Source organism: Artemia sp. Qi Xiang Cuo, chromosome 12 (genome assembly GCF_049724085.1).
Source record: "Artemia sp. Qi Xiang Cuo chromosome 12, ASM4972408v1, whole genome shotgun sequence".
NCBI lineage: Eukaryota > Metazoa > Arthropoda > Branchiopoda > Anostraca > Artemiidae > Artemia > Artemia sp. Qi Xiang Cuo.
This window is the reverse complement of record NC_142805.1, coordinates 19619505-19644319: the sequence shown is the minus strand read 5'-3', so window position 1 is coordinate 19644319 and position 24815 is coordinate 19619505. Positions and strand designations below refer to the sequence as shown.

At 34.9% G+C, this 24815-nt stretch overlaps 1 protein-coding gene across 1 annotated transcript in view; it reads right to left on the bottom strand.

Annotated features, from left to right (window-relative positions):
* LOC148945872 (annulin-like) overlaps nucleotides 1-24815 on the bottom strand; it is a 236557-nt gene that overhangs the window by 131011 nt on the left and 80731 nt on the right. The window contains exons 2-6 of the mRNA XM_089098455.1: nucleotides 24603-24733; nucleotides 13828-13960; nucleotides 11408-11637; nucleotides 4826-5000; nucleotides 3067-3227 (exon numbers count right to left, since the gene is read on the bottom strand). Of these exons, the coding sequence (XP_088954581.1) occupies nucleotides 3067-3227; nucleotides 4826-5000; nucleotides 11408-11637; nucleotides 13828-13960; nucleotides 24603-24733 (830 nt within the window). The remainder of the gene's footprint in view (nucleotides 1-3066; nucleotides 3228-4825; nucleotides 5001-11407; nucleotides 11638-13827; nucleotides 13961-24602; nucleotides 24734-24815) is intronic.

Below are 24815 nucleotides of genomic sequence, written 5' to 3'. Positions count from 1 at the left end.
TCCCCTTGAGGCAGATCCCGTTTATTTTCGATTCTGAGTATTTTTTGTTTTCCCTCCAAAATTGACTCCCCCTCTCCCCTGCGCTCAGAAATGGAGGAAGGAGGGGGCCTATGAGCCTTCCCCTTGAGGAAGTTCCCGTTTATTTTCGATTCTGAGTATTTTTGGTTTTCCTTCCAAATTTGACTCTCCCTCCCCCCTGCCCTCAGAAATGGGGGTAGGAGGGGCCTCTGAGCCGTGCCCTTGAGGCAGATCCCCTTTATTTTCGTTTCTGAGCATTTTTTGGTTACCATCCAATATTGATTCTCCCCCTCCTCCAGTCCTCAGAAATTGTGGTACGACGGGCCTCTGAGCCTTGCCCTTGAGGCATATCCCATTTATTTTTGATTCTGAGAATTTTTGTTTTTCCCTCCAAAATTGACCCTCTCCCCCTCCCCTGCCCTCAGAAATAGGGGAAGGAAGGGCCTCTGAGCCTTGCCCTTGAGGCAGATCCCGTTTATTTTTGATTCTGAGTATTTTTGGTTTTCCCTCCAAAATTGACCCTCCCCCTTCCCCCCTCCTCTGCCCTAAGAAATGGAGGAATGAAGGGCCTCTGAGCCTTCCCCTTGAGGCAGATCCTCTTTATTTTCGATTCCGAGTATTTTTGGTTTTCCGTCCAAAATTGACACATCGGAGAGGTAAAGCTAGGTCAACTCACAATGTCATTCTATCGTCGTTATCAATTTTCATAGACATATGTTTTTTAAAATTTATAAAAAATTACCAGAGTTAAAAACCCCTTCGGGGTTAACTTAACTGTTAATCAGTTTAATCCTTTTTTTTTTACCACCGTCATACAATCACTAATTAGAGTCATTCACACTCCTATTATTCAAAACATTAATTAATATCGTTCATAGTGTCCAATTTGCGAATTCCTTATCCCTTTTTGCAAAAATGTCAAATACTCACTCTCTTTGAAAAACTAAACCACACTATACCCACCAAACCAGACTATACCCACCAAACCAGATTATACCCACCAAACAAGTCTTGCTATAGCAGGAAGGAACGTAAAGGCCCCAAATCCATAGGTACATGCTCTGGAAAGGTGCCATGGAACGTAAAGGCCCAGAAACTTATAGTTGACCCAGAAACTTGTCTGCTTGGCCCAGAAACATGTCTGGTTGGCCTGGAAACTTGTCTGGTAGGTTTTGTATAATTCCTTGTGCAATTGAAATCAGCACTATCATTACTACTGTGATATTTGCCCGAATTCCTATATGAAATTCTTCTTATGTCTTGCTTTCTCATTGCCGCCTCAATTTTACATGAGGAGATGTTAAGGGTAATTGTCAGGGGTAAATTATTTAAAAAAGATCAGAAATTTAATAATTTTTTTCAACTTAAAGTAAGGATCAACATTAAAACTTAAAAAAAAACAGAAATTATAACGTATATGAGGGGGGTTAATCCTCCAAAACACCTCGTTCTTTACGCTAAAGTTTGAACTACCGCAATTCCTTAAGAACGACTCCTGAAACACTATGTTCATTTAACTACAACAATAAGAAGCTTTTTTTTAATTACTAAAAAACCTTATCGTAAAAAGCGAGGTGTTTTGGAGGAGTAAACCCACTCATATACTTAATCATAAACTACATTCTTAGTCAAATGAATAAGTTTACTCTAATGGCTAATGGAAAGCCATTATAATATTAATAGATAAGCACTGCGTTACATTTCTACTAATTATGTTGCAGGGGCAATACATTGGTTTTGTTCTATTTTTTCTATACTGTCTATTTCAATTTGTTGCGAGAAAGCGGTAAGGGTAACTTCTCTGTGGTTTTAAAGTGAAGTATAGATCTCTGGCTGAATTGACGAATGGAACATGGCATCATCGAGAGCTTTTCCTAGGACGAAGTAGATTTTTTTTTTCTTTTATTTTAGCCTCATCCCACTGCGTACGAGCTTTAGTCAACTCGTGTAATATATGTGAAAGAGGATCATCAGAAGTTATTTAAGCTAGCCTCCATTTTTTTTAGCCCTGTTTCAGCTTTCGAGTGAAAAAGCTCCGCTCAAGCAGGCAAGCAAGTGGGTACAACTTTCAAGTTAGAATCAAGCTTCAATATTAAAATATTCGTTAGGTCCTGGCTTTATGGACAAAATCCTCCCTCCCTTGGAACAGCAAATTAAGAAACTAAGACATTCGAAAAGGAAAATTTTACTACAGGTAAAGAAGGCTGTTATCTTCTGTCTAAGTTCATTTTAACTATGGGTGAGAGCACCTTCTGTTAACAATCAGCTATAAAAAAAAAAAATTATATAATGTGTCAAAGGTGATTATTTGGTGATTAAAAAAAAACACAAGAAGCTATTTTCCTACTTTAGTAATTCAACAGTTGAGCACTCAGACGAGGTCTTGGCTCTACTTACCTACTCAATCACGGAAGACAAACAATACAGCCAAACACAATCAACCAAAACGACGTATCCATAGACATGCAACATTGCCATTGGTAAATGTAAGCTTCCGTCAACTCTAAAGTAAACAACTTGAAAGAAAACTTTTTGGGATTAAGAGTATTCCAAAAAGAATTCCATCCCAAATGGGGTGTGAAATTTTGTTTATGAGGTCGAAACGAGGGCGGAAGTAGAAAAAACTAGGCAAGATTGATTAGTACCACTTTTTTTGTAAACCACCGACTGCACGACACTAAAGTCAAAACTTAAACTCTAAGTTTTACCAAAGTAAATACAACCTAGTTTTGAAAGAGAAAAAGAAAGATTTCTTTCCTGTAATTCTGCAGTAAAAAATGGGCTTTAATTTCAATGGTTTAAGTGAGTGACATATTAATGTTAGAAAATGATATTATTTATATGATTTTATCATAAGCGCAAGTTAGTAAGAGAAGCCGAATAGCCTTATCTTTTAAAACTTGATGGGTTCTTTTGATTGGTTCTTTTGTGCCCCTATGGAAAATTTGAAGCCATTGAAAAAAACAGAATTAAGATATCAACCGTGTTCCTATTTTTCCTCAACTTTGATCCAAGTTGTTCCTATTTTTCTCTGTTGAAGTTTCTTACCTCATTCCAAACATGAAAATTCCATACAGAGTCCTTGCAAAGTTCTTTGATTGGATTGCCCTCACCATCCACAAAAACATCTACTGTTATACTTGATGTAGTGTCATGAGCTGAATCAAAATTCGTAATGACTCGGGATGGTATGCCTAATGCACGACAAACTGAAAAAAATTTATAATAATGAGCAAAATTTACTTTAAACAAAAGAAAAAAAATAAATGCTTCTAAATTACCCCTTAGTTTTTCTCCCTTTAGAATATGATTGAACCAAAGAGCATTTGTACTTTGGAGTAGCTTTGGCTACTGTATTATGATGTTGTATTTTATTTTTCTACTATTTTTTATTTTCCCCTTATGTTATTATTTTTTTTGTATTATGCAATTTAGGATATGATGCCTAATTGTAAATTTCAAAGAAACTTCAAAGCAGTCCATTGACTTTCCTTCCATTATTCGTAAAAATGTCTTTAAACGAAGTCCGGGTTTGCGTGCAAATTATTCTTAGTTTTTACTCCAAGGTAAATAAGGTGATCATGTTTAAGGGCTAAAGGAGGTGCATTCCAGGTTGCGGACCATAGTAACTTTATTTTAACTACAGAATTTACATAAAGTTACATCCGGGAACGCCTGTGAAGTAAGTACTGGCTTATTGAGTTGTAAGGGTATAATCCTCGTGAGTTTCAAAAATATTCATTACTCTCTCATTGAAATCATACTCCAATATGTTTCAAACTGATATTAATGACAATGATGATAATTATGCAAAGTTACTTCAATAAAGATGCTTGTAACTATCTTTAGTAATTGTTACTAACTAAGTAAATTTAAAGTTACTTTTGTGTTGATCCACCTACTATAAAACGTCGGCTGGAATGGAAAAAGCTACGTTTTCGTATCTTTTAGTTGCTTTTTGTTGAACTTAGAATGCAGCCATGGTCAACAATAAATGGGCAAACTGACTCTTTGTTATTTAAGGTTAAGGACTAGAAATGTCATCAGCATAATTTGGTAACGGTAAGTCAAATCCCTGAATACGAAAGTCCTAACAGCTTTCTGTTTCGGTTCAGTAGTGCTATTATAAGAAAGTAGTGGAGAGGCCAAAGTGCCTTGTCAAATATCCGAGATAAAAGCAGCAATTTTTCTATTTTTTGCAATGAAAGAATGAAAAAGGTGTTTTCATAATCTACGAGAGCAATTTCCCTCTACCCCCACCCCCCAACAACACCTTAAATGGCACCCAGGCCGCTGTTTTGCTGGCATATAATAAAATAAAAAAAATGATTGCCGATAAAAACCACCCAAAAAGTAGCTATTTTCAAGTGGATATATAGTAGAATTCAAAAAGGTTAGACAACTATAGGATATGGCAAGAAACCACTAGATGGCACTGACTTTTCTTAGAGGGTATCTTGTATTTACACTATGATAATTTCTAATGTTCTTTGGCTTCGTCATTCTAAAATAATAGAAGAAATCCTTAGTTAACGTTTCCAGTTAATAAAAAATATTTTGAGCAAAATCAATCCATGATAAAAACTGATTTAATTGTTCATAAGATAAACAAAAAATACATTTATGCTTAAATTTTCAGGAGGGTAAAAACATTTAAATTTTCCACCTAAAGAATAGTAATACTGAAACAAACAAAAAAGGTTTTCTTTAACAGAGATGCTATAGCCGGATCATATCAGAAAAATAAATGTATGTTAAGAACTGGATATTATCATTTTGTAGATATAGAAAAGTAGAAATTCCTTACTAGTTGTAGTTACGCCAGCAAAAACCCAACATTGTCCAAATTTTATTGGTTCCTTGGTTCTGAAGTATTTTTGCAAAATCCTCATGCTGCCATTCCAGCCCGTAGGAGGAGTTCCGCCAACAAAATCACCAGTCCAATTACCAACTAGAATACCGTTGTCATCTTGGGCATTTACCTAGAATTCCAAATTAACTTTCCTAAAAATTCTCATTTTACCATGCGTTTTTGAAAAGAAGGCTTTGACACCAGAACACATAATCAAACATTCTAGTGAAGCTTAACACAACTGCAAAAATTTTTATTCTTTGTTTACTCTCTTTTATGGCAAAATTTTGTTTTTGCTAGTACTATCTTTGCTATAAATTTTCATAGTTTAATACGAATTTTCCAATAACTTTATCTTTTTTTGCTTCTCATTGAAACATATAGTCTATTTCAATTACTAAAAGGACCTTCTAAAATGTTTATTTCTTCCAAAGCTGAAAAACAGAGGAAAATACAAAATTTTCGGAAACACCACTAATAACTGCAAAAAGTACATGTAAATAAGCTGAATCATAGAAGTACTCATACCTATAATGTGACAGCTCCATATCCAGGTGTCACACGGTTCTAATACTATTCTGCCAAGCCAACCAGTACCCCGATATTTACTGTAGACTGTAGCGTCTTCTTTTTCCAAACATGAAACACATTTCATTCCGCGTCTAAAGACTCTGAGCCGTGTCGACACAGCCTAGTTCAGTTGATAGTCAGCATTCAATCAGGTTTTTCCATAGGCATACCGTAATGTGTACATCAGAATCGCGCATGCACGAAGGCGGAGTAGGAATCTTGTAAGGATTTAAATGTCTTTCACATTTTCTTAGCGGAGAGTAAAGTATTTGTCTATACTGTATATTCTGTCTCTTGTGCGCGATATATAACCAAGCCAAAGCAACTCGACCCAGATACATACAAATGCAGTGGTCCAATATATTTACAAAATAGCTGATACAACTCAACATTAGTAACATAACACGTAGAGCCAAAAACTGCCGCACAAAATTCCTAAGAAGGAGGGAGGGGGTACCGAAATCTTTCTAGGTGGGGCTAATATTGGTTAAAAATTTATGTATTTTAAAAAAATTCTATACTAAGGTGCCATCTACATGAAAACTAGCTTCTCTAGGATTTCTGAAGTAATTTTACCAGTGTTTGGAGTTTGTCAGACGCAATGCACTAGCTTTCCTTTGGTAAAGATAAAGGTACGGGCTTTGTTCTTTTTTTCTAATTTCCATTGTTACCATTTTGTATAGAAAGTTCGGTCGTAGAAACTTTGAAAGGGGATCCTTCAATCAATTTCTAGTGCCCGCTGTAAGTTCAAAAGTGGTTAGAGGCCAACTAGTCACCCTCTCGTGGATTTTTTTCCATAAAATGAATAAATTCATTTATTTGAAGCGAATAAATTCGCTTCAAATGAATAAATTAGACGTTAAAATCAACAAATATTAAAAATAATAATCATGTCAAACATAAAAATAACAGACACTGCAATGGATGAACATATGAAGCCTTAAACGAACAAAAATTCAATGAAAATCAAGTCCAACTTAAAACAAAGAGAAACTACAGTAAACAAATATGGAACTACCATCCCCTAAGCCTACTCTTCTTTGCAGTAAACTATGAATGATCTTTTATATTAAACTCAATTAATTAACTTAATTATTATACTCAATTATTTAACTTAGTTATTGCACTTCATTAATTAACTTAATTATCACACCTAATTTATTATCTTAATTATTACACTTACATAATTAACTTAGTTATTACACTTAATTAATTAACTGATTTATTACACTTAACTAATTATAGGTCAAAGCTTCATTTGAGGTTTACCAAAAATAGAGCATGCATTAAACAATTTCTCTTTTCAATTTCAATTTCTTATCAGACCTCTAGCATTTATTTTCAAATATTGGATAAGTAAATCTGTTTTTATTTTAATGGAAGCAAGGATTGAACAAAAAATTTTCCCCATGTGAGAGGGTTCCGCCATCCTGAACCCCCGTTCTTTACCCTAAAGTTAGAAGGTATTGAATTGGAACAAGAAATATTATAGACCATTATAAGACTTTAGTGTAAAGAACTCAGGTTCAAATGGAAACATCCCCCTCACAAACATTCGTTCTAGTTTTAAGGTCGCTCCTTACTTTCATTTAAAAAAAGCTTGTTTTTTATATCTAATTTTTAACTGTTTTTTCAAATTATACCCAGGACTATCCAAGATATAATGACCACCCACACAAATCCCCAGGGGTGATCGTATCGATCCTGTGGTCCTAGAATACCGTGAGAGGGCTCCTTTGAACGGAAATAAAATGTTCTAGTGCTCTTTTTAAGTGACCAAAAAATTGGAGGGCAAGTAGGCCCTCCCAAGCTCATTTTTTTTTTAAATCACCTGATCAAAATTTTGAGATAGCTATTTTGTTCAGCATGGTAGGAAATCTAAGAAATATGTCTTTGAGGATGACTTAATCCCCCACAGTTCCCGAGAAAAGGGCTGCAAGTTATGAAGTTTGCCCATTTTTTACATGTAGTATTGGTTATTGGGAATTATTGAATAAAAAAAAAAATTTCAACTGAAAGTAAGGAGCAAAATTAAAACTTACGACGAACAGAAAATACTATGTATTTAAGGGAGATTGCCTGTCCTAGAAAGCTCACTCTTACGCTAAAGTTTTTTTTAACTTTTAAAACAGGTTATTATTCTAATTAAACAGCTTTTATGATTCAGGAGTCATTCCTAAATAAATGGAACAAAAATCAAACTTAGGTTATTATAAGGTTATAATTAGTTAAAAAAAGTAAAACTAATGTGCAAGTTTCGTTTTAATTATTCAGGTACTGTGCGCCAAAATCAAAACCTGTATTAATTCAAAAACGTTCAGAAATTAAATACAAAAACAAGTTTTTTAACCGAAAGTAAGGAGCGACATTAAAACTTAAAACGAACAGAAATTATTCCGTATATGAAAGGGCATCTCCTCTCCTCAATACCCCGCTCTTTAAGCTAAAGTTTTTTATTGTTTTAAAAAGTAGAGTCGTGAGAAAAAATCAAACTTTAGCGTAAAGAGCGGGGCGTTGAGGAGGGGACAGCCCCTTTCATATACGGAGTAATTTCTGTTCGTTTTAAGTTTTAATGTCGCTACTTACTTTCAGTTAAAAATAAAAAAAAAAAAAATTTTGAAAAAGGAGTGGCTAAAGATTAGCTACGATGAACCTGACACTAAAATCAATTTGTAGATGAAAGAACACAATTGAGAAATTTCTTCCTCTTTTTCGTAAATAGAAAAAATTATCAGGCCCTCAACTTTCCTTGGTAACTTTAAGCCTAGGAAGTGTTATATCTTTTGCATTACCATGAAAATTGGATTCTTTTAATGTATATGTTTCTATCAAAACATTTTTTTAACTTCTGGATACTGTAAGGACAGTCGCTCCTTGCTTACAGTTTGTTACAACATAAATCTAAAGCCAATATTTCTATTTTAACGTCGATAAGAAAAGTTCCTGGTAACATTTGCCTCCCTCCTCCTGGGAAATTCCCTGACAACGGTTAAGATGCCTCTCCACCTTTTGTGCCAGCAAACGGTTGAATCTATTCTTTTATGTTAAAAAAAAAAATCCTGCCATAAGAAGGGAGCTGTTACCTCGCAGTACATATATTCAGGCTTAATTAAAATGAAGCGAGGTTATACATTAATTCATATCCCCCCCCCCTCAGAACCCCTTCTATAATTGCCAGAATATTCACGGAAACTTAGAGAATTTGTTTGTCAATATGTATTTTTGAGGTATCAGGTCTCTCCCCTTGCGCAGGTACAATAGCCCACAAGCCCTGCCCAATAATGGATTATGGGAAATTGTACACCGATAGACACAATTTTAACCACTGTATATATAATGAGGCAGTAAGTTTACCACAGATGATTTCTGGCTCTTCATTCTCGGTGCGAACAAAAAGTCCTCCCACTTATTCATGCATTAGCGGGTTAGTGTGTATCCGTCAATCAATGAGAAATGGTTCGAAATTGTATTATTCGTAATTGCGAAGGCAGAAAAAAACTTGGTGAGTTTTTTTAACCAAGTGTTTTTCAACTGTACCATCTCAAATGCATTAACTAATTTATATAAAAATTATTAATTTATCTATTTTCAATATACAGTTTAATTTAATGATTAGCCTTTATATTTTGTTTAAAACCGGAGGCGAGGGATTAATGAAATTTATTAAAATCAGGAATGTTTATTTCTTCTAATAACTGGTGGAATAGATGTGATGGTTTCAGGGGCGGATCCAAGATTTGATTTTTTTTTTTAGGGGGGGGGGGGCGCAATATTGGTTGATCCGATAAACTTATGCTGGGAGCAAGTTTAATTAATGCAAACTTGCGTTAATTAGATAAAATAAACTACTTTAGACTACGTTAGGGGGCGCCCCCCTTGCCTCCCCTCTGGATCCTTTATGTCGTGATATTCATTTACTCAGATTGTAGTTCCTCTGAAACTTTAAAAAGGCTAATTACCTGTTTTGGCGGAGAGCCGACATAAGACTAGTTTCGTTTTCAATCTATGTTTTCGTAAAAAATGGGCAGACCTTTCCTGAACTTTAACGAATAAACACCTCTGTTTGAAAATCTTTGCACTTTGTGAATTTAGAAAGCGATAAGGGTTCCTGATTGAGACCACTTTTAGGACTTGGGTTCTATTTATTGGTTTCTGTGGTAAAAGTTGCCCCAATAGCCCTATCCAAGAAAATACCAAACGTCTGTTAAGAAGTGTCTTTCGTTAGATTCTTAGGGAGTTTCCAGAAAATTGAAGGACTTCACACAGTTTAGTGGCAGATCCAAAATTTTACGGGGCTTTACGCTAGAAAAGCTCCTATTATAGAATATTCTTCCAGTTTGTTTACCAGAAAATAAATAAAATGCATTTCTTACTGCTGAATCTGTATAATCTTAGACCTTTTACGGCATAATTTCTAAAGTCTCTCCAAAACTTTTTTCTAAAGGGGAACTATAAGAAATAATACATTTTTAGCTATATATTTCAAAGATTTCAGCCGCTAAATTTTACGTTTGATTTTCCAGGGCAACAGAATGGCTAACAGTATGTGGCCGGGAGGTATATTTTGAGAACATCCGATTTTACTACTTATATAAGGAAGTATGCCAATGTATGCAACAGCCATTTTTGGCCCATTTCCTTTTCGTAAAGTTTTCGTAGTATATATATATATATATATATATATGTATATATATATATATGTATATATATATATATATATATATATATATATATATATATATATATATATATATATATATATATATATATATATATATATATATATATATATATATGTATATATATATGTATATATAGTATACATATATATAATAATAATATATTGAAAACCCGTCGTATACAATAAATGTACAATGACAGAGCATACAAAAATGCGTAAAAAGGAAACAAAAAGAAAACATACTAAAAAATAACAATAAAAGCAACAACTTCTTAAACAGTATATAAAATAGTACGCAAAGAGGAAACAGAAAGATAACATACTCAAAAATTACAACAGAAACAACGACTTCTTCGAAAATAGCAACAAGGATAACAACTTGTGAAAGGAGAAAAAAAAAGAAAACAACAGGGAAAATTAAACAAGCAAACTTGCCCTTAATGGTTTTTTTTTTGCCGGCTAATAAGTGTCTCAACAGCTAGATTTGGGTCCGCTAGGTTATAGCACCGAATCAGAAAACTATTTTTTGTCCAAGGTGGCAATTTTAGTAGGTACTTTGCGAAACGGAAAAATAAAGAGCGGATTTTAGACTTCTCACGGTTTGCCAATAATTTCCAGAAAGGGGTCACATATAATATATGTGGCAGAGCGGTAACGTTGCAAATACTTGCCATATATATATATATATATATATATATATATATATATATATATATATATATATATATATATATATATATATATATATATATATATATATATATATATATATATATATATATATATATATATATATATATATATATATATATATATATATATATATATATATATATATATATATATATATATATATATATATATATATATATATATATATATATATATATATATATATATATATATATTTATGTGTATATATATATATATATATATATATAGTACGGCTGATGCCTTCTCCAGACCAGAACAAAATTTGGGACTTTACTGAAAAATAAAAATGGCCGTTGATTATCAGTTTAATATACATATACTGATATTTATACTGATCGTTAAAGTTATAATATTTTTATTTATTAAAGTAAAAACATTGAAAACGTTTTAAATCTATTTGTTGTGTATTTTGATGTGGTATTTTGATGTGTATTTTCATGAAGATGTCATTCAATGATTTTCCCCAGAAAATTATAGAATACAGTAGCCTGAAACTGCCATTTTTTCTTCTTTATTTTATTTATGACCAACCTGAAACCACTTACTCATACCTAACCAACGACCATACTTACTGCAGCTGAAATAGCTCTAACTATTTTTACAGGATCCCGCCGTTGGTGCACAGGAACCCGACCAACTTTATTAATAACATACAGCGCACAGTCAAGTACTAGTTCTTCGAATTGTGAAAAGTTCCACGCCACTTGTTTAAGGCTTGATGATGTTCCTTGCCAGATTAAGCCAGAATCACTAAGAATGTATTCCTTACGACAATCTTCATCTTCCATATATACTTGGTCGACTATAAAATTTAAAATTATTTTATATTAAGGTAAGAATATCAGTCAAATTAATACAACAAACAACGGAGAAAAGTTACAAAGATGATACATTTCTCGATTTGATTAATATGTGTCGATCATTTGCTGCAGAAAAAAATAATTCAAGTACTTGTTGCATATTTGAATAGGAAGGATGATTGTAGCTTCATATTACCACTTGCGTTAAGCAGTTTCAACAGCAAAGCATGAAAAAGGGTATAGCCTATAACTGGTCAGCTTGAAATAATCCCCCAATCAGAAATAAGTTTGTATCCGTAAGGTTCCTATGTAAACCAGTGAGATAGGGTAGCAAAGGTAATTTTAAATATTAGGACATTAAGCACGTTTCAGAAAAAGACATGATGAAATTGAATTCAACCCTTTTTCATTGACCTTTTTTTCTTTCTGATTTTTGTCATTTCCCCCATCAGGCCTTATTTTTTACTACCACTACTACTAACAACTCATTGTAGCACCAGGCTCTCTGAGGCCAACACAGCTACGCTTCTACAACATGGCTGTGACATCCACCGCAACCTATTAAAAAAGAGACTCGAGCCCATAGCACCCAAAAATTTAAAACGTGTTTTGAAAAAAAATTGCCAAATTAAGGAAGAATTACCATTTGATTCAGGAATGGTAAATATTATTTCGATTTTTCTTAATGGTAAGAGTGTATTCCCAAAACACTTTTATGATAATTTTGAAAAGTGTCCCCAAACCCCCCAAAAATTATGATGGATCTAAAATAAAAACTGCAGGATTAGAATCTTCATTGCCGGAAATCCCATATAGGAGAATCTTCGTTCATTTTGAACCACAGGGAAAATCACTTTTTCCTATAGGAAGTAGTAATGTGTCTCCTTTTTGTTTTGTTATACTAATAAAAGTTTGTTATACTAATAAGAAAAAAAAATTTCTTATACTAATTAAGGGGCCCTTGTATTTCAGGATTTGTTCTGAAGAAATAAAGGGATAACAGTCAAACTTTAGCGTAAAGAGAAAGGCATTGAGAAGAGGATAGTCCCTTCATATACGGAATAATTTCTGTTGGTTTTGAGTTTTAATGTTGCTTATTACTTTTAGTGAAAAAAACTGACAAGTAAATACCGGTAAAAATATACTGGTAAATCAGGCTCCCACCTTCGTGAAAAATTCTTCCTCTCGCACAAAACTTCTCCGTGGAAAATTTCCCCTACGTAAAATATCAGCCCCCTCGTAAAATTCCCTCCGGACAATTCTATCTTTGCTGAAAAATATTATGCATAAACAATGGCTAAAATCTGTAGCTTATAACCCTTTCCCAAGGGTATGGGGGGTCACACTATCCTCAAAGGAATAATTATCGAGCCTTTCAATTTTGTTGAACCATATGGCTATCTCAAAATTTAGATCGGACGACTTTGGAGGAAAAAAGGCGTGGGAGGGCTATCCTCCCTTCAATCTTTTTGGTCCCTTAAAAAGGACAATAGAAGTTTTGATATCCAAACATATGAGCCCTCTTACCATCTTCGAAGATCACTGGTGTACGATTAGCCCTGGAAAAAAAACATTAAAAAAAAAATAAAATAAACATGCATTCGTGATCTTTCTTCTGGCAAAAAATGCAAAATTCCATATTTTTGTATATAGGAGCTTGAAACCTCTTCAGTGGGGTTCTCTAATATGCTGAATCTGATGATGTCATTTGTATTAAGATCACTTGATGTTTTGGGGGTCTTTCCCCATTTTCCAAAAATTGAGAAAATTTTCTCAGGCTCGTAGCTTTTGATGGGTAATATAAAACCTAATGAATTATATATTTTGAATAAACCTCAAAATTAGATTCTTTTGATGTGTCTATTATTATCAAAACTCTGTATCTTATCATTCTGATTAATATTGAGTCGCGTCGCTCCTTACTTACAGTTCGTTGCCACGAACTGTTTGATACGCAAGGATAAGATTCTAATTTATTTTTCGTACAATATTTTTTTTTTAACAAAGTATTTACTTCAAATGGTGTTACTACGAACTGTTTGAAACAGACCCGATTAAAAATAAATAAAAAAGGGGCTAATGAGACGTGGCTAAAACTGTTCTGAGGGAGCTTGAGTCCTTTAGGTTAATTAGCAATTGATTGGTATCTGATAGCACCCTCAATAATTGAAGAGAATTCTCAGAAGCCCTACCTTTGCACCAAGGGTTGAATAAAATGTACATGGGTGATGGCAAGCTATAGCAGATACTGTCATTTCCATCTTTCCTTTGGGTATCGATATCCAAATGCCATGCTCCTATAATACAATCCGCAGGCGTTGCAATCTGAAATTGATAACTATTCATACCACCAGCCATTTCGTCATTAGAATAAACTATTATAAAAATGACTGTCACAAAAACTCTAAGAGTCGATTTTTTCTAATGAGTAAAACCAAAAAATCTGCGGTCCAATCTACAAAACAAATAAAAGTCAATTTAAAAAAAAACAACAGCTAAAGGGTTGTATCTATCTCATTAAACGATAAATAATGGTACATATGTCTACTACAATTGTACAATAATTGTACATGTGTCAATAATATGTCTGAAAGCTTAGAACTGCAGGTTTTCCTAACTTCAATCAGTCTGACAAAGATATGGTATATACAAAGATATGGTATTTTGGCGAAAATTAGTATTGGTATAGGCTTTTGAAACCAATTTCTTGTCGTTTCAATTTTTCCACTTCTGCAATATGTAATTTAAGAAAGGATGAAAGCCAAATGATACACCATCGTATGAAAACATGAATTAATGTGGAAGGACGCAGTGGCGTATAAAGAGGTGGAGGAGAGGGGTTTTGGTGGATTGTAGAAGGGGAATTTTATAACCCTCGCTTGTTTATAGCTAGCCTAGTGTATCTTTTGGATAGATCCTGTGTCTTTTGGATCTGCTACTGATTTTATTTTAGATTGCATTGAATTATTTTTGGTTAAATACATATATGTAAGTCTCAATGGAATTTTTATTGTTGAGTTTAATTTTTTTTTCAATTGCTTCACAGAATATTTTTTTTTAGCTCCCAGGTATATGGAAACCCAAAAGCTGGCAGTGATGGCTACAGAAATTGTGTACGGGAGGAACGATCACCAGGATGTACAAAACACCCATCACGACACAGAAAGAAACCCTGAAGAATCAATTCGAAATGGGAAAAGGGCGTTCTATAGCAAATATTGCTTCGGATGATCAATATTGACCGCTGTCATAGGTCTACGATAGCTTTTGAGGCTGGTATGAAGCTTACGAGTGGGACACTCTAAAGGAGCGGAGAGAGCTACAGTGAACGCTTGGACACCACTTAAGAAAGCTCCTATAGAAAGGGGACAAAGAGAGATAATCAAGCCCTCTCTCAAAATACCATGGCTTAGGGGCGCAAACCTTCAAAAGGACTAGGCTTGAGAATGGGGCTACTATTCCTAGTGTTGGCACTGGTACTGTCGGTAGTGGGTTGAAAATAGAGAAACAAAGAAAAAGACACACGAGAATAAGAATAAGCCTACTTTGCCGGCCGATAAAAAAGAAGTTTTGCGGGGGCTGCAAGTCCCATTCCAGTCAGGGTGATGAGCTTTCGTGGTGAAAGTTTGAAATTCGAATACAATCAGTGCATTATTTTGCACTAGAATGAAAAATCTTGAGTGAGGTTGACTTTTTCCAGGGGTTTTTCCCATGAGATTGGAAGGAGATTAAATTAGGGTTTGATGTATGGGAATCAGGACATGGGAGACGCTAGATAAATGGTGCTGGGCTGGGATACCTGGCCCGAGAACGAGAAAATACACCACCAAGAAAAATGTCTTTGTGGAGCCCCTCCCCCGTTGGGATGCTAGAAAGACTAGTCACCTTCTTATGACAATGCAATGGGTTCCTTGGGCAAGAAAAAATAAGAATAGTCAAGTCTCATGCCAAGGGAGACATGGAAAATTCACACGTTGGTACAATGTCCCTGGATTGTTGCCAATAAAGATACGTGAAGATCTAAGACGTCAAAGTTCATATATAGAACAAGATAAACATCGGTTCCAGAGAATGCATTTATATTCATAGGCAGCAAAATTGCGCTGCCCAAGTAAAGAACGACGTTGGCACAATGTATTATTTTTTTCCATACCAGGGCACATCGTGTCGAAAGAGTTGTCGCAGAAACTTCGAAAGGGGCTCATTTGATTGGGAATTGGAATGACTAGTGCCTTTTTGAATAGTCGAAAGTGATTGGAAGGCAACTATCAACCCTTCTAAGCCCACCATATCCCGAAACACATCCAATCACAATTTTCATATAGCCATTTTGTTCACCGTAGTTAATTTCCAGATAGAAATTACGCTTTTAGGGAGGACAGTCCCCCATAACCCTCAGCGCGAGGGTTTTAAGTTATGCCCTGGGGGCAAGTAAGAACGATGTTGGCACAATGTATTATTTTTTATTTTTTTTTTCCTTTAGACCAGGGCACTTCGTATCGAAGAAGTTGTCATAGAAACTTTGAAAAGGGCTCATACAATTGAAAATTGGAGTGGCTTGTGTCCTTTTTAATAGTCGAAAGTGATTGGAAGTCAACTAACATCCCTTCCAAGCCCACCATTTCCCGAAACACATCCAATCAAAATTTTAAGATAGCCATTTTGTTCAGCGTAGTTGATTTCCACAAAGAAAATATGTTTTTGAGGAGGTCACTCCCTCACAACCCTCAGGGCAAGAGTTTTAAGTTATGCCCTTGGGGCATATAAGAACGGTTTTGGCACAATGTATTATTTATTATTTTTTGCCATTACACCAGGGCACTTCGTATCGAAAAAGTTGTTGTAGAAACTTCGAAAAGGGCTCATTCAATAGGAAATCGGAGTGGCTTGTGCCCTTTTTAATGGTCGAACGTGATTTGAAGGCAACTAACACCCCTTCCACGCCCACCATTTCCTCAAACATATCCAATCAAAATTTTGAGATACCCATTTTGTTCAACGTAGTTGAAAGCTCTGTAGTCGAAAATAGGTCTTTTAGGATAAAAACCCCCCACAACCCTCAGTGCAAGGGTTGTAAGTTATGCCCCGGAGCATATAAGGGTCTTATAGAACGCGTTGTCGTAGAAACTTCAAAAACGGCTCATTCGATCGGAGATTGAAATGGCTAGTGCCCTTTTTAATAGTCAAGAGTGATTGAAATGAAACTAACACCCTTTCCACGCCCACCATTTCCCAAAACACAGCCAATCAAAATTTTGAGATAGGCATTTTGTTCCATACAGTTTAAAGTTCAGGAAATTATACCTTTGAGCAGGACACTTCCCCACAGTCTTCAGGGCAAGGGTTTTAAGTATGCGATGGAGGTATATAAGTTTTTATTAAAATCTTTGTCGTAGAAACTTGAAAAGGGCTCATTCGATTGGAAATTCAAAGGGCTAGTGCTTTTTTTAATAGTCAAAAGTAATTGGAGGGTAACTAACCCTCCTCTCATGCCCATAATTTATCATATAGTCGAAAGTAATTTGAGGACAACTAACCCTACTCTCACGTCCACCTTTTCCCCAAAAACATCCAATAAAAATTTTTAGATAGCCATTTTGTTCAGCATAGTTGATTTCTAGATAGAAATTATGTTCTTGAGGAGGACACTCCCCCAGAGCCCTCAGGGCAAGGATTGTAAGTTATGCCCTTGGGGCATATAAGGTTAATATAGAAAGCGTTGTCGTAAAGACTTTAAAAAAAGCTCATTCGATTGGAAATTGAAAGGGCTAGAACTATTTTTAGTTGTAGAAAGTGATTGGAGGGCAACTAATCCCTCTCTCAGGCTCACCTTTTCCCCAAACACATCCAATCAAAATTTTAAATAGCCATTTTCTTCGACGGTGTTGAACTTTATGGAAATTAGTTCTTTGATGATGAACCGCCCCCCCCCAAGCTTCGGGGTCCGGTTTGTAAGTAATGCCCTGGGAGCATATAATGTTCTTATAGAAAGTGTTGTTGGTAGAAACTTCAAAAAGGGTTCATCGTTTGGAAATTGAAATGGCTAGTGCCCTTTTTAATAGTCGAAATTGATTTGAAGGCAACTAACACCACTTCCACGCCCACCATTTCCCCAAATACATCCAATCAAAATTTTGAGATAGGCGTTTTGTTCCACGCAGTTTAAAGTTCAGGTAATTATACCTTTGATTAGAACACTCCCCCGACATTCTTTAGGGTAAGGTAATAAGTTATGCCCTGAGGCATATAAGTTTTTATTGAAATCTTTGTCGTAAAGCTTGAAAAAGGGCTCATTCAAATGGCTAGTGCCCTTTTTAATAGTCGAAAGTGATTTGAGGGCAACTAACCCCCCTCCACGCCCACCTTTTCCCCAAACACATCCAATCACAATTTTTAGATAGCCATTTTAGTCAATGTAGTTGAAAGTTTCGGAAATTAGGTCTTTGACAACCCCTCCCCCCCCCACCCGCCCTCAGGACAAGGGTTGCAAGTTATGCCCTGGGGGCATTTAAGTTTTTATAGAAAGCATTGTTGTAGAAACTTCAAAAAAGGCTCATTCAATTGGAAATAGAAAGGGCTAGTGCCTTTTTAATAGTTTAAAGTGATTGAAGGGCAACTAACCCCCCTCTCAAGCCCACCATTTCCCCAAACATATCTGATCAAAATTTTGAGATGTCCATTTTGTTCAACGTAGTCGAAAGTTCTGGAAATTAGGTCTTATAGGATGATAACCCCATCAGAGCCCTCAGTGCAAGGGTTGTTAGTTATTCCCTATGGGAATATAAGGTTTATATAGAAAGTTGTTGTAGAAATTTCAAAAAGGGCTCATTTGATTGGAAATTGATCTTGCCCTTTTTAATAGTCGAAAGTAAGTGGAAAGTAATTAGCCCCTCTCACGCCCACCATTTCCCCAAACATATTCAATCAAAGTTTAGAGATAGCCATTTTGTTAGACGTAGTTGAAAGTTCTGGAAATTATGTATTTATGGATGACAAACCCCCCAGAGGTTTTTAATTTAATAGATACAGTTGTCATAAAACCTCGAAAGGGGTTCATTCAATTGGAATTTAGAGGGCTAGTGCCCGTTTTAATAGTCGAAAGTGATGGGAGGGTAACTAATTCCCCTCTCACGCCCACCATTCCCCTTAACACATACAATCAAAATTTTCAGCGAGCCATTTTGTTCAACGTTGCAGAAAAATCTGGAAATTAGGTCTTTGAGGATGACAACCCCCCCCCCCCCAGCCCTCAGGGCAAGGGTTTTTAGTTATGCCCTGGGGGCATATAAGGTTTTTATTGGAAGCGTTGTTGTAGAAACTTCAAAAGGGCTGATTTGATTGGAAATTGAAAGGTCTAGAGCCTTTTTTAAATGTTAAAAGTGATTTGAGAACGACTAACACGCCCACCCTTTTCCCAAACACATCCAATCAAAATTTTGAGATTGCCATTTTGTTTAACGTATTTGTACGTTCTGGAAATTAGGTCTTAAAGGAGACAACCACCCTCACAGCACTTGAGTAAGGTTTGTAATTTATGCCCTGGGGACAAAAAAGGTGTTTTTAGAAAGCGTTGTCGTACAAACTCAAAAAGGGCTCATTCGATTGGAAATCGAAAGGCATAGTGCCATTTTTAATAGTCGAAAGTGATTGGAAGGCTTTACATTTTTATATTAAAGATCGATATGGGTATAATATATTATTTTTTGTTGTTGCTGTTGTTTAGACCAGGGCACTTCGTATCGAAGGAGTTGTCGTAGGAACTTCGAAGAGGGCTCATTCGATTGAAAATAGAAAGGGCCGATGCCCTTTTTAATAGTCGAAAGTGATTGGAGAGAAACTAACCCCCCTCCCACGCCCACCCTCCCATTGCCTTTATGTCTAAAAACTAAACGTTGCCTTAAGATTAAATCAAAATAAATTTGCATTGTCAGTTTAATTTACATATAATGATATTTAGTAATCAAAATGTTAATATTATTTCATTCATTAAAGTTATGAAAGTAAAAACATTTATATTTTTTTTCAGTAAAGTGCAAATTATGTTCTGGTCTTGGGAAGGTATAGGGGAGTTGAGCCCAACTTATGTTAATTTCTGCTCGTTGTGAGTTGGACTCGGTTATTTATTGTAATTTCTGTCCGTTTTGGGTTTCATTTATTTATCGATGCTGATTTGCGGTAGTTCCACGCTTGATAGATTATTTGATTTTATTTTTGCTCTTTTTTGTTTAATGGAGTTCTTTACTTTTCTTTGAAAAACTTGTTTTGCGGAAATTTTTTTTTATTTAATTCAAAAAAAATTATCACTTGGAAATTATCAAATTACTTTTCTATGAGTGTTGCAGTTATAAGGATTAAAAATGTATTCAGCTTCGAACGTATGTATTTAGCTCGGTCTATATGCCTTACGATGCTAGGGCAACACCACGGAATGTGAACAAACTGATGGAATTCTGTAGAAAAGAAAAAATATAATGCTATCATGTGATGCTAACGCCCATCACACGTTTTGGGGAAGCTCTAACACAAATTAAATAAAAAAAACAAGTTTTATTTAACTGAAACTAAGGGGCAACATTAAAACTTAAAACAAACAGAAATTATTCCGTATATGAAAGGGGCTGTCCTCTCCTCAACGCCTCGCTCTTTACAATAAAGTTTTTGTTGTTTAAAAAATAGCGTTTTGAAAAAGAGTCTAACTTTAGCGTAAAGAGCGAAGCGTTGAGGAGAGGACAGCCCCTTTCATATACGGAATAATTTCTGTTCGTTTTAAGTTTTAATGTTTCTCCTTACTTTCAGTTTAAAAAATTTTTTTTTGTTTGTTTAATTTTTGAAGGTTTTTTAATTAATGCAGGTTTTGATTTTGGCTTACCGTATATGCATAATTAAAACAAAATTTGCATATTGATTTTACTTTTATTTGGTTAAATGGCTTTCTCGAAAGTTGTTTAATTTTATTTACGAACGTTTTTATTAGTAATAAATATACGTAACTTACGAATTAACTTACGTAACGAGCTTCTATATTCATATATTTTTAATACTTATATTAGGGGGTTCGCCCCCTAGTCAATAACTCGCTCTTTACGCTAAAGTTCAAATTTTGTTCCAATTCTTTAAAAATGACCCCTTAATCACATAGGCCGTTAATTAGAATAAATAGCCCTTATGAAAGTATTAAAAAAGTCTTTGGTGTTAAAATTGAGGTATTAACTAGGGGGCGAACCCAATCATATACTTAATAATTTCTGTTCGTTTTAAGTTTTGATGTTGCTCCTTACTTTCAGTTGAAAAACCTGTTTTTTTTATTTAATTCCTGATCGTTTTTTTAAATAATGCTGGGAAATCCGGCGACCCCTTTATAGCAATGTGTCTTCCCCCATGAAAACTTTCTCCATGGAAAGATCCTCCCATATATGAAAAATGCCTATATACTTCAACCAATACTATACGTAAACATTGGGTAAAGTTCATAACTTTCAGTCCTTCCCCCGGGGACTGTGGGGGATTAAGTCATCTTAAACGACATAGTTATTATATTTTCGACCATACTGAACAAAATGGGTATCTCAAAATTTTGATCTGGTGACTTTTGGAAAAAAATGAGCGTGGGAGGGGGCCTAGTTGCCCTCCATTTTTTATCACTTAAAAAGAGCACTAGAACTTTTAATTTCCGTTCGAATGAGCCCTCTCACGATATTCTAGGACTACTGGGTCGATACGATCACACCTGGAAAAAAAAAAAAAAAACACGTATCCGTAATATTTGTTCTGGCAAAAAATACAAAATTCAACATTTTTACAGATAGGAGCTTGAAACCTCTACAGTAGGGTTCTCTGATACGCTGAATCTGATGGTGCGATTTTCATGAAGGTTCTTTGACTTTTAGGGGGTGTTTCCCCCTTTTTTCGAAAATCAGGCAAATTTTCACAGGCGCTTAACTTTTGATTGGTAAGACTAAGCTTGATGAAATATATATATATTTGAAATCAGCATTAAAATCTGATTCTTTTAATTGGTATCAAAATTTCGTTTTTTAGAGTTTCGGTTACTATTGAGCCGGGTCGCTCCTTACTTACAGTTCGTTACCACGAACTGTTTGATTAGAGGAGGAATGGACTTTAAGACTACCTGGCAGGAGAGAACCTTCCCTGGTGTAGCCGGGGCTCGATACCAACTCTCATAACAAGAAGAAGGACAGAAGTGTTAGATTGAAAATAAATGTGATGAAGTGTTAGACTGAAAATAATACACCTTCTTATCCTGGTTAAACTGAATAGGACCTGGATAGAAAGGCAGAAGGACTTACAAAAAGCATGAAAAGTGCTTTCGCTCAACCATCTCTTTTCCTAACAGTTGTAAATAAGTAGTTGTACAACTTCAGAATTAAGTCAAAGAAGAAAAATGATACGAAGCCTACTAAGAATCGCAATCCCAAAAAATGAATCAGGAGACTAGGACGCATACTCGGAAGATTTAAAACTCCCTAAAAAGAACTAAGGAGAACAAAGAGGATCTCATGCAGGGGATTTTTACAACTGCATGTGGTCAAAAGAAGCTACTGTCAATGTAGTAAAGGCTCTTAAAAAGGACAGCCGGATCCACGTAGATGGTAATTTGAAGGAAGGTGGCAGCCTCACAAATAGTTCAAAAGAAATCCATAACCACGAACTTTTAGAGTCATGACTTTGGAAACGAGAAGCCATCTAATAGATGGAAGTTCAGACAGGATTAGATACCGGATTGAGGTATTTCATAATTTAGATGATAGACATGATAGGCTAGAGGGTACAGGTGTGGAAGGTAAGGTCCAACAGCTGCCAGGATAATGATAATGATGTGAAAATCCGTCCCTACTCCCAAAACAGTTGTTTTTTCTTTGGTGGCAGGGCCTTTACAAGCAATGGGCCTTTGTGGCCTGAACTTTGGATCAGTTCGGTCAGTACACCCAAAATAACAACAACAGTAATAGTTAACTTATTCCAAAAAATAGAAAAACCCAAAACAGCCAAATCAACCACAAAACTAAACATTTTTTTTCAGTTCCCGTTATTATGGATTGCCTAACTGCATATTTTATATTCTAGGCTTATGTATGCTAGCCGTTTGTACAGCCTTTGGTTGATATATATTTGTATATAGTTTCCGTAAATAGTTTTACAAAAAAACAAAACGTAAACTGAAAAAAAACTAAAACTGATTGTTTAAGAAAATCCTCACGATACCTCATGCCTACCCAGACGAACTTTCCAATATTATTTGTATTTAAGTAACACCTACCTTTTAAAATTGTCAAAGCCTATTCTCTCTCCCCAACCTCCTTACCAAATATTTCCAAGCCCAAATCCCTAAACTCCCTACATTCCCCAAAAATGATGCAAACACTCATCCATCTCTCCACACGCATTGTATATTGTAGTAGTTTTATCAAACAGTTCGTGGTAACGAACTGTAAGTAAGGAGCGACACGGCTCAATGGTAACCGAAACTCTAGAAAACGGTATTTTGATACAAATAGATACATCAAAAGAATCAAATTTTAATGCTGATTTCAAATATATAAGTTTCATTAAGTTTAAGGACCCATAAAAAGTTAGGTGCCTGAGAAAATTTGGCTGATTTTCAAAAAAATGAGGAAACACCCACTAAAAGATACAGAACCTTAATGAAAATAAAACCATCATATTCAGCGTATCAGAGAACCATACTGTAAAGGTTTCAAGCTCCCATCTACGAAAATGTGGAATTTTGCATTTTTTGCCAGAAGAAAGATCACGGGTGCGTGTTTATTTGTTTGTTTGTTTGTTTGTTTTGTTTTTTTTCCCAGGGGTGATCGTATCGACCCAGTTGTCCTAGAATATAAGTTATGAACTTTACCCAATGTTAACATATAGTATTGGTTATTTGGAAGTATACAGACGTTTTCAGGGGAGATTTTTCCTGGTAGTGGGGGGGGGGGGGGGTCGGGGGTTATGGGGAAGGAACTTTCCATGAAGAAAGTTTTCATGGGGGAAGGGACATTGCTATGAAGGGGACGCCGGACTTCCCAGCAGTATTTAAAAAAAGATCAGAAATTAAATATAAAAAAACAAGTATTTCAACTGCAATAGCAGCAACATCGAAATTTCAAAGGAACAGAAAATATTACATATATGATTGGGTTCACCCCGTAGTCAATACCTCGCTCTTTAAGCCAAAGATTTCTTAGTACTTTCATAAGAGCTATTTATTCTAATTAACGGCCTTTGTGATTAAGCGGTCATTTTTAAAGAATTGGAACAAAATTCGAACTTTAGCTTAAAGAGCAAGGTATTGACTAGGGGGCGAACCCTCTAATAAACAAATTAAACATATATGAATAGAAAAGGTCGTTACGTAACTTAATTTATAAGCTACGTATATTTATTACTAAAAAAAACGTTAGTAAATATAATTAAACAAGTTTCGAGAAAGACATTTAACTAAATAAAAGTACATTAATATGGAAACGTTGTTTTAGTTATTCATGTACGGTAAGCCAAGATCAAAACCTGCATTTATTCAAAAACGTTCAAAAATTAAATAAAAAAAGTTTTTTAAACTGAAAGGAAGGAGCGACAATAAAACTTAAAACGAACATAATTTATTCCTTATATGAAAGGGATTGTCCCCTCCTCACCGCCTCGCTATTTACGATAAATTTTTAATATTTATAAAAAATTTTTTTTTATAAAAAATAAAAAAATTTATCTTAAAGAGCGAGGCGTTGAGGAGGGGACAGTCCCTTTCATATACGGAATAATTTCTGTTCGTTTTAAGTTTTATTGTCGCTCCTTACTTTCAGTTTAAAAAACTTGTTTTTTTATTTAATACTGTGTAAGAGTGAATAGTCGTAACGCTAACATACCCGGAATTTTACTTTTATGCATTTTTTCTTTTGCTACTAAGCTTTAATTTCTCAATAAAAGAAGAGACAGACAAAAACATTACCTTAATTTCAATGGTAGTGTTTTTGCTTTTAACAACAGACGCAGCCCAATCATTCGCCTCAGTAAAATCTTCTTCTGGATATGCAGATACCAAAACTTGAGTCCTCCTACTGGGACTTGGATTAATTGCATCTGGAATTTAGGGTTTAAAAGGGGTTAGGAGCCAATAAAATAAAAAAGAAAATATCATGAATTAATAAGTAAATCAATTAAA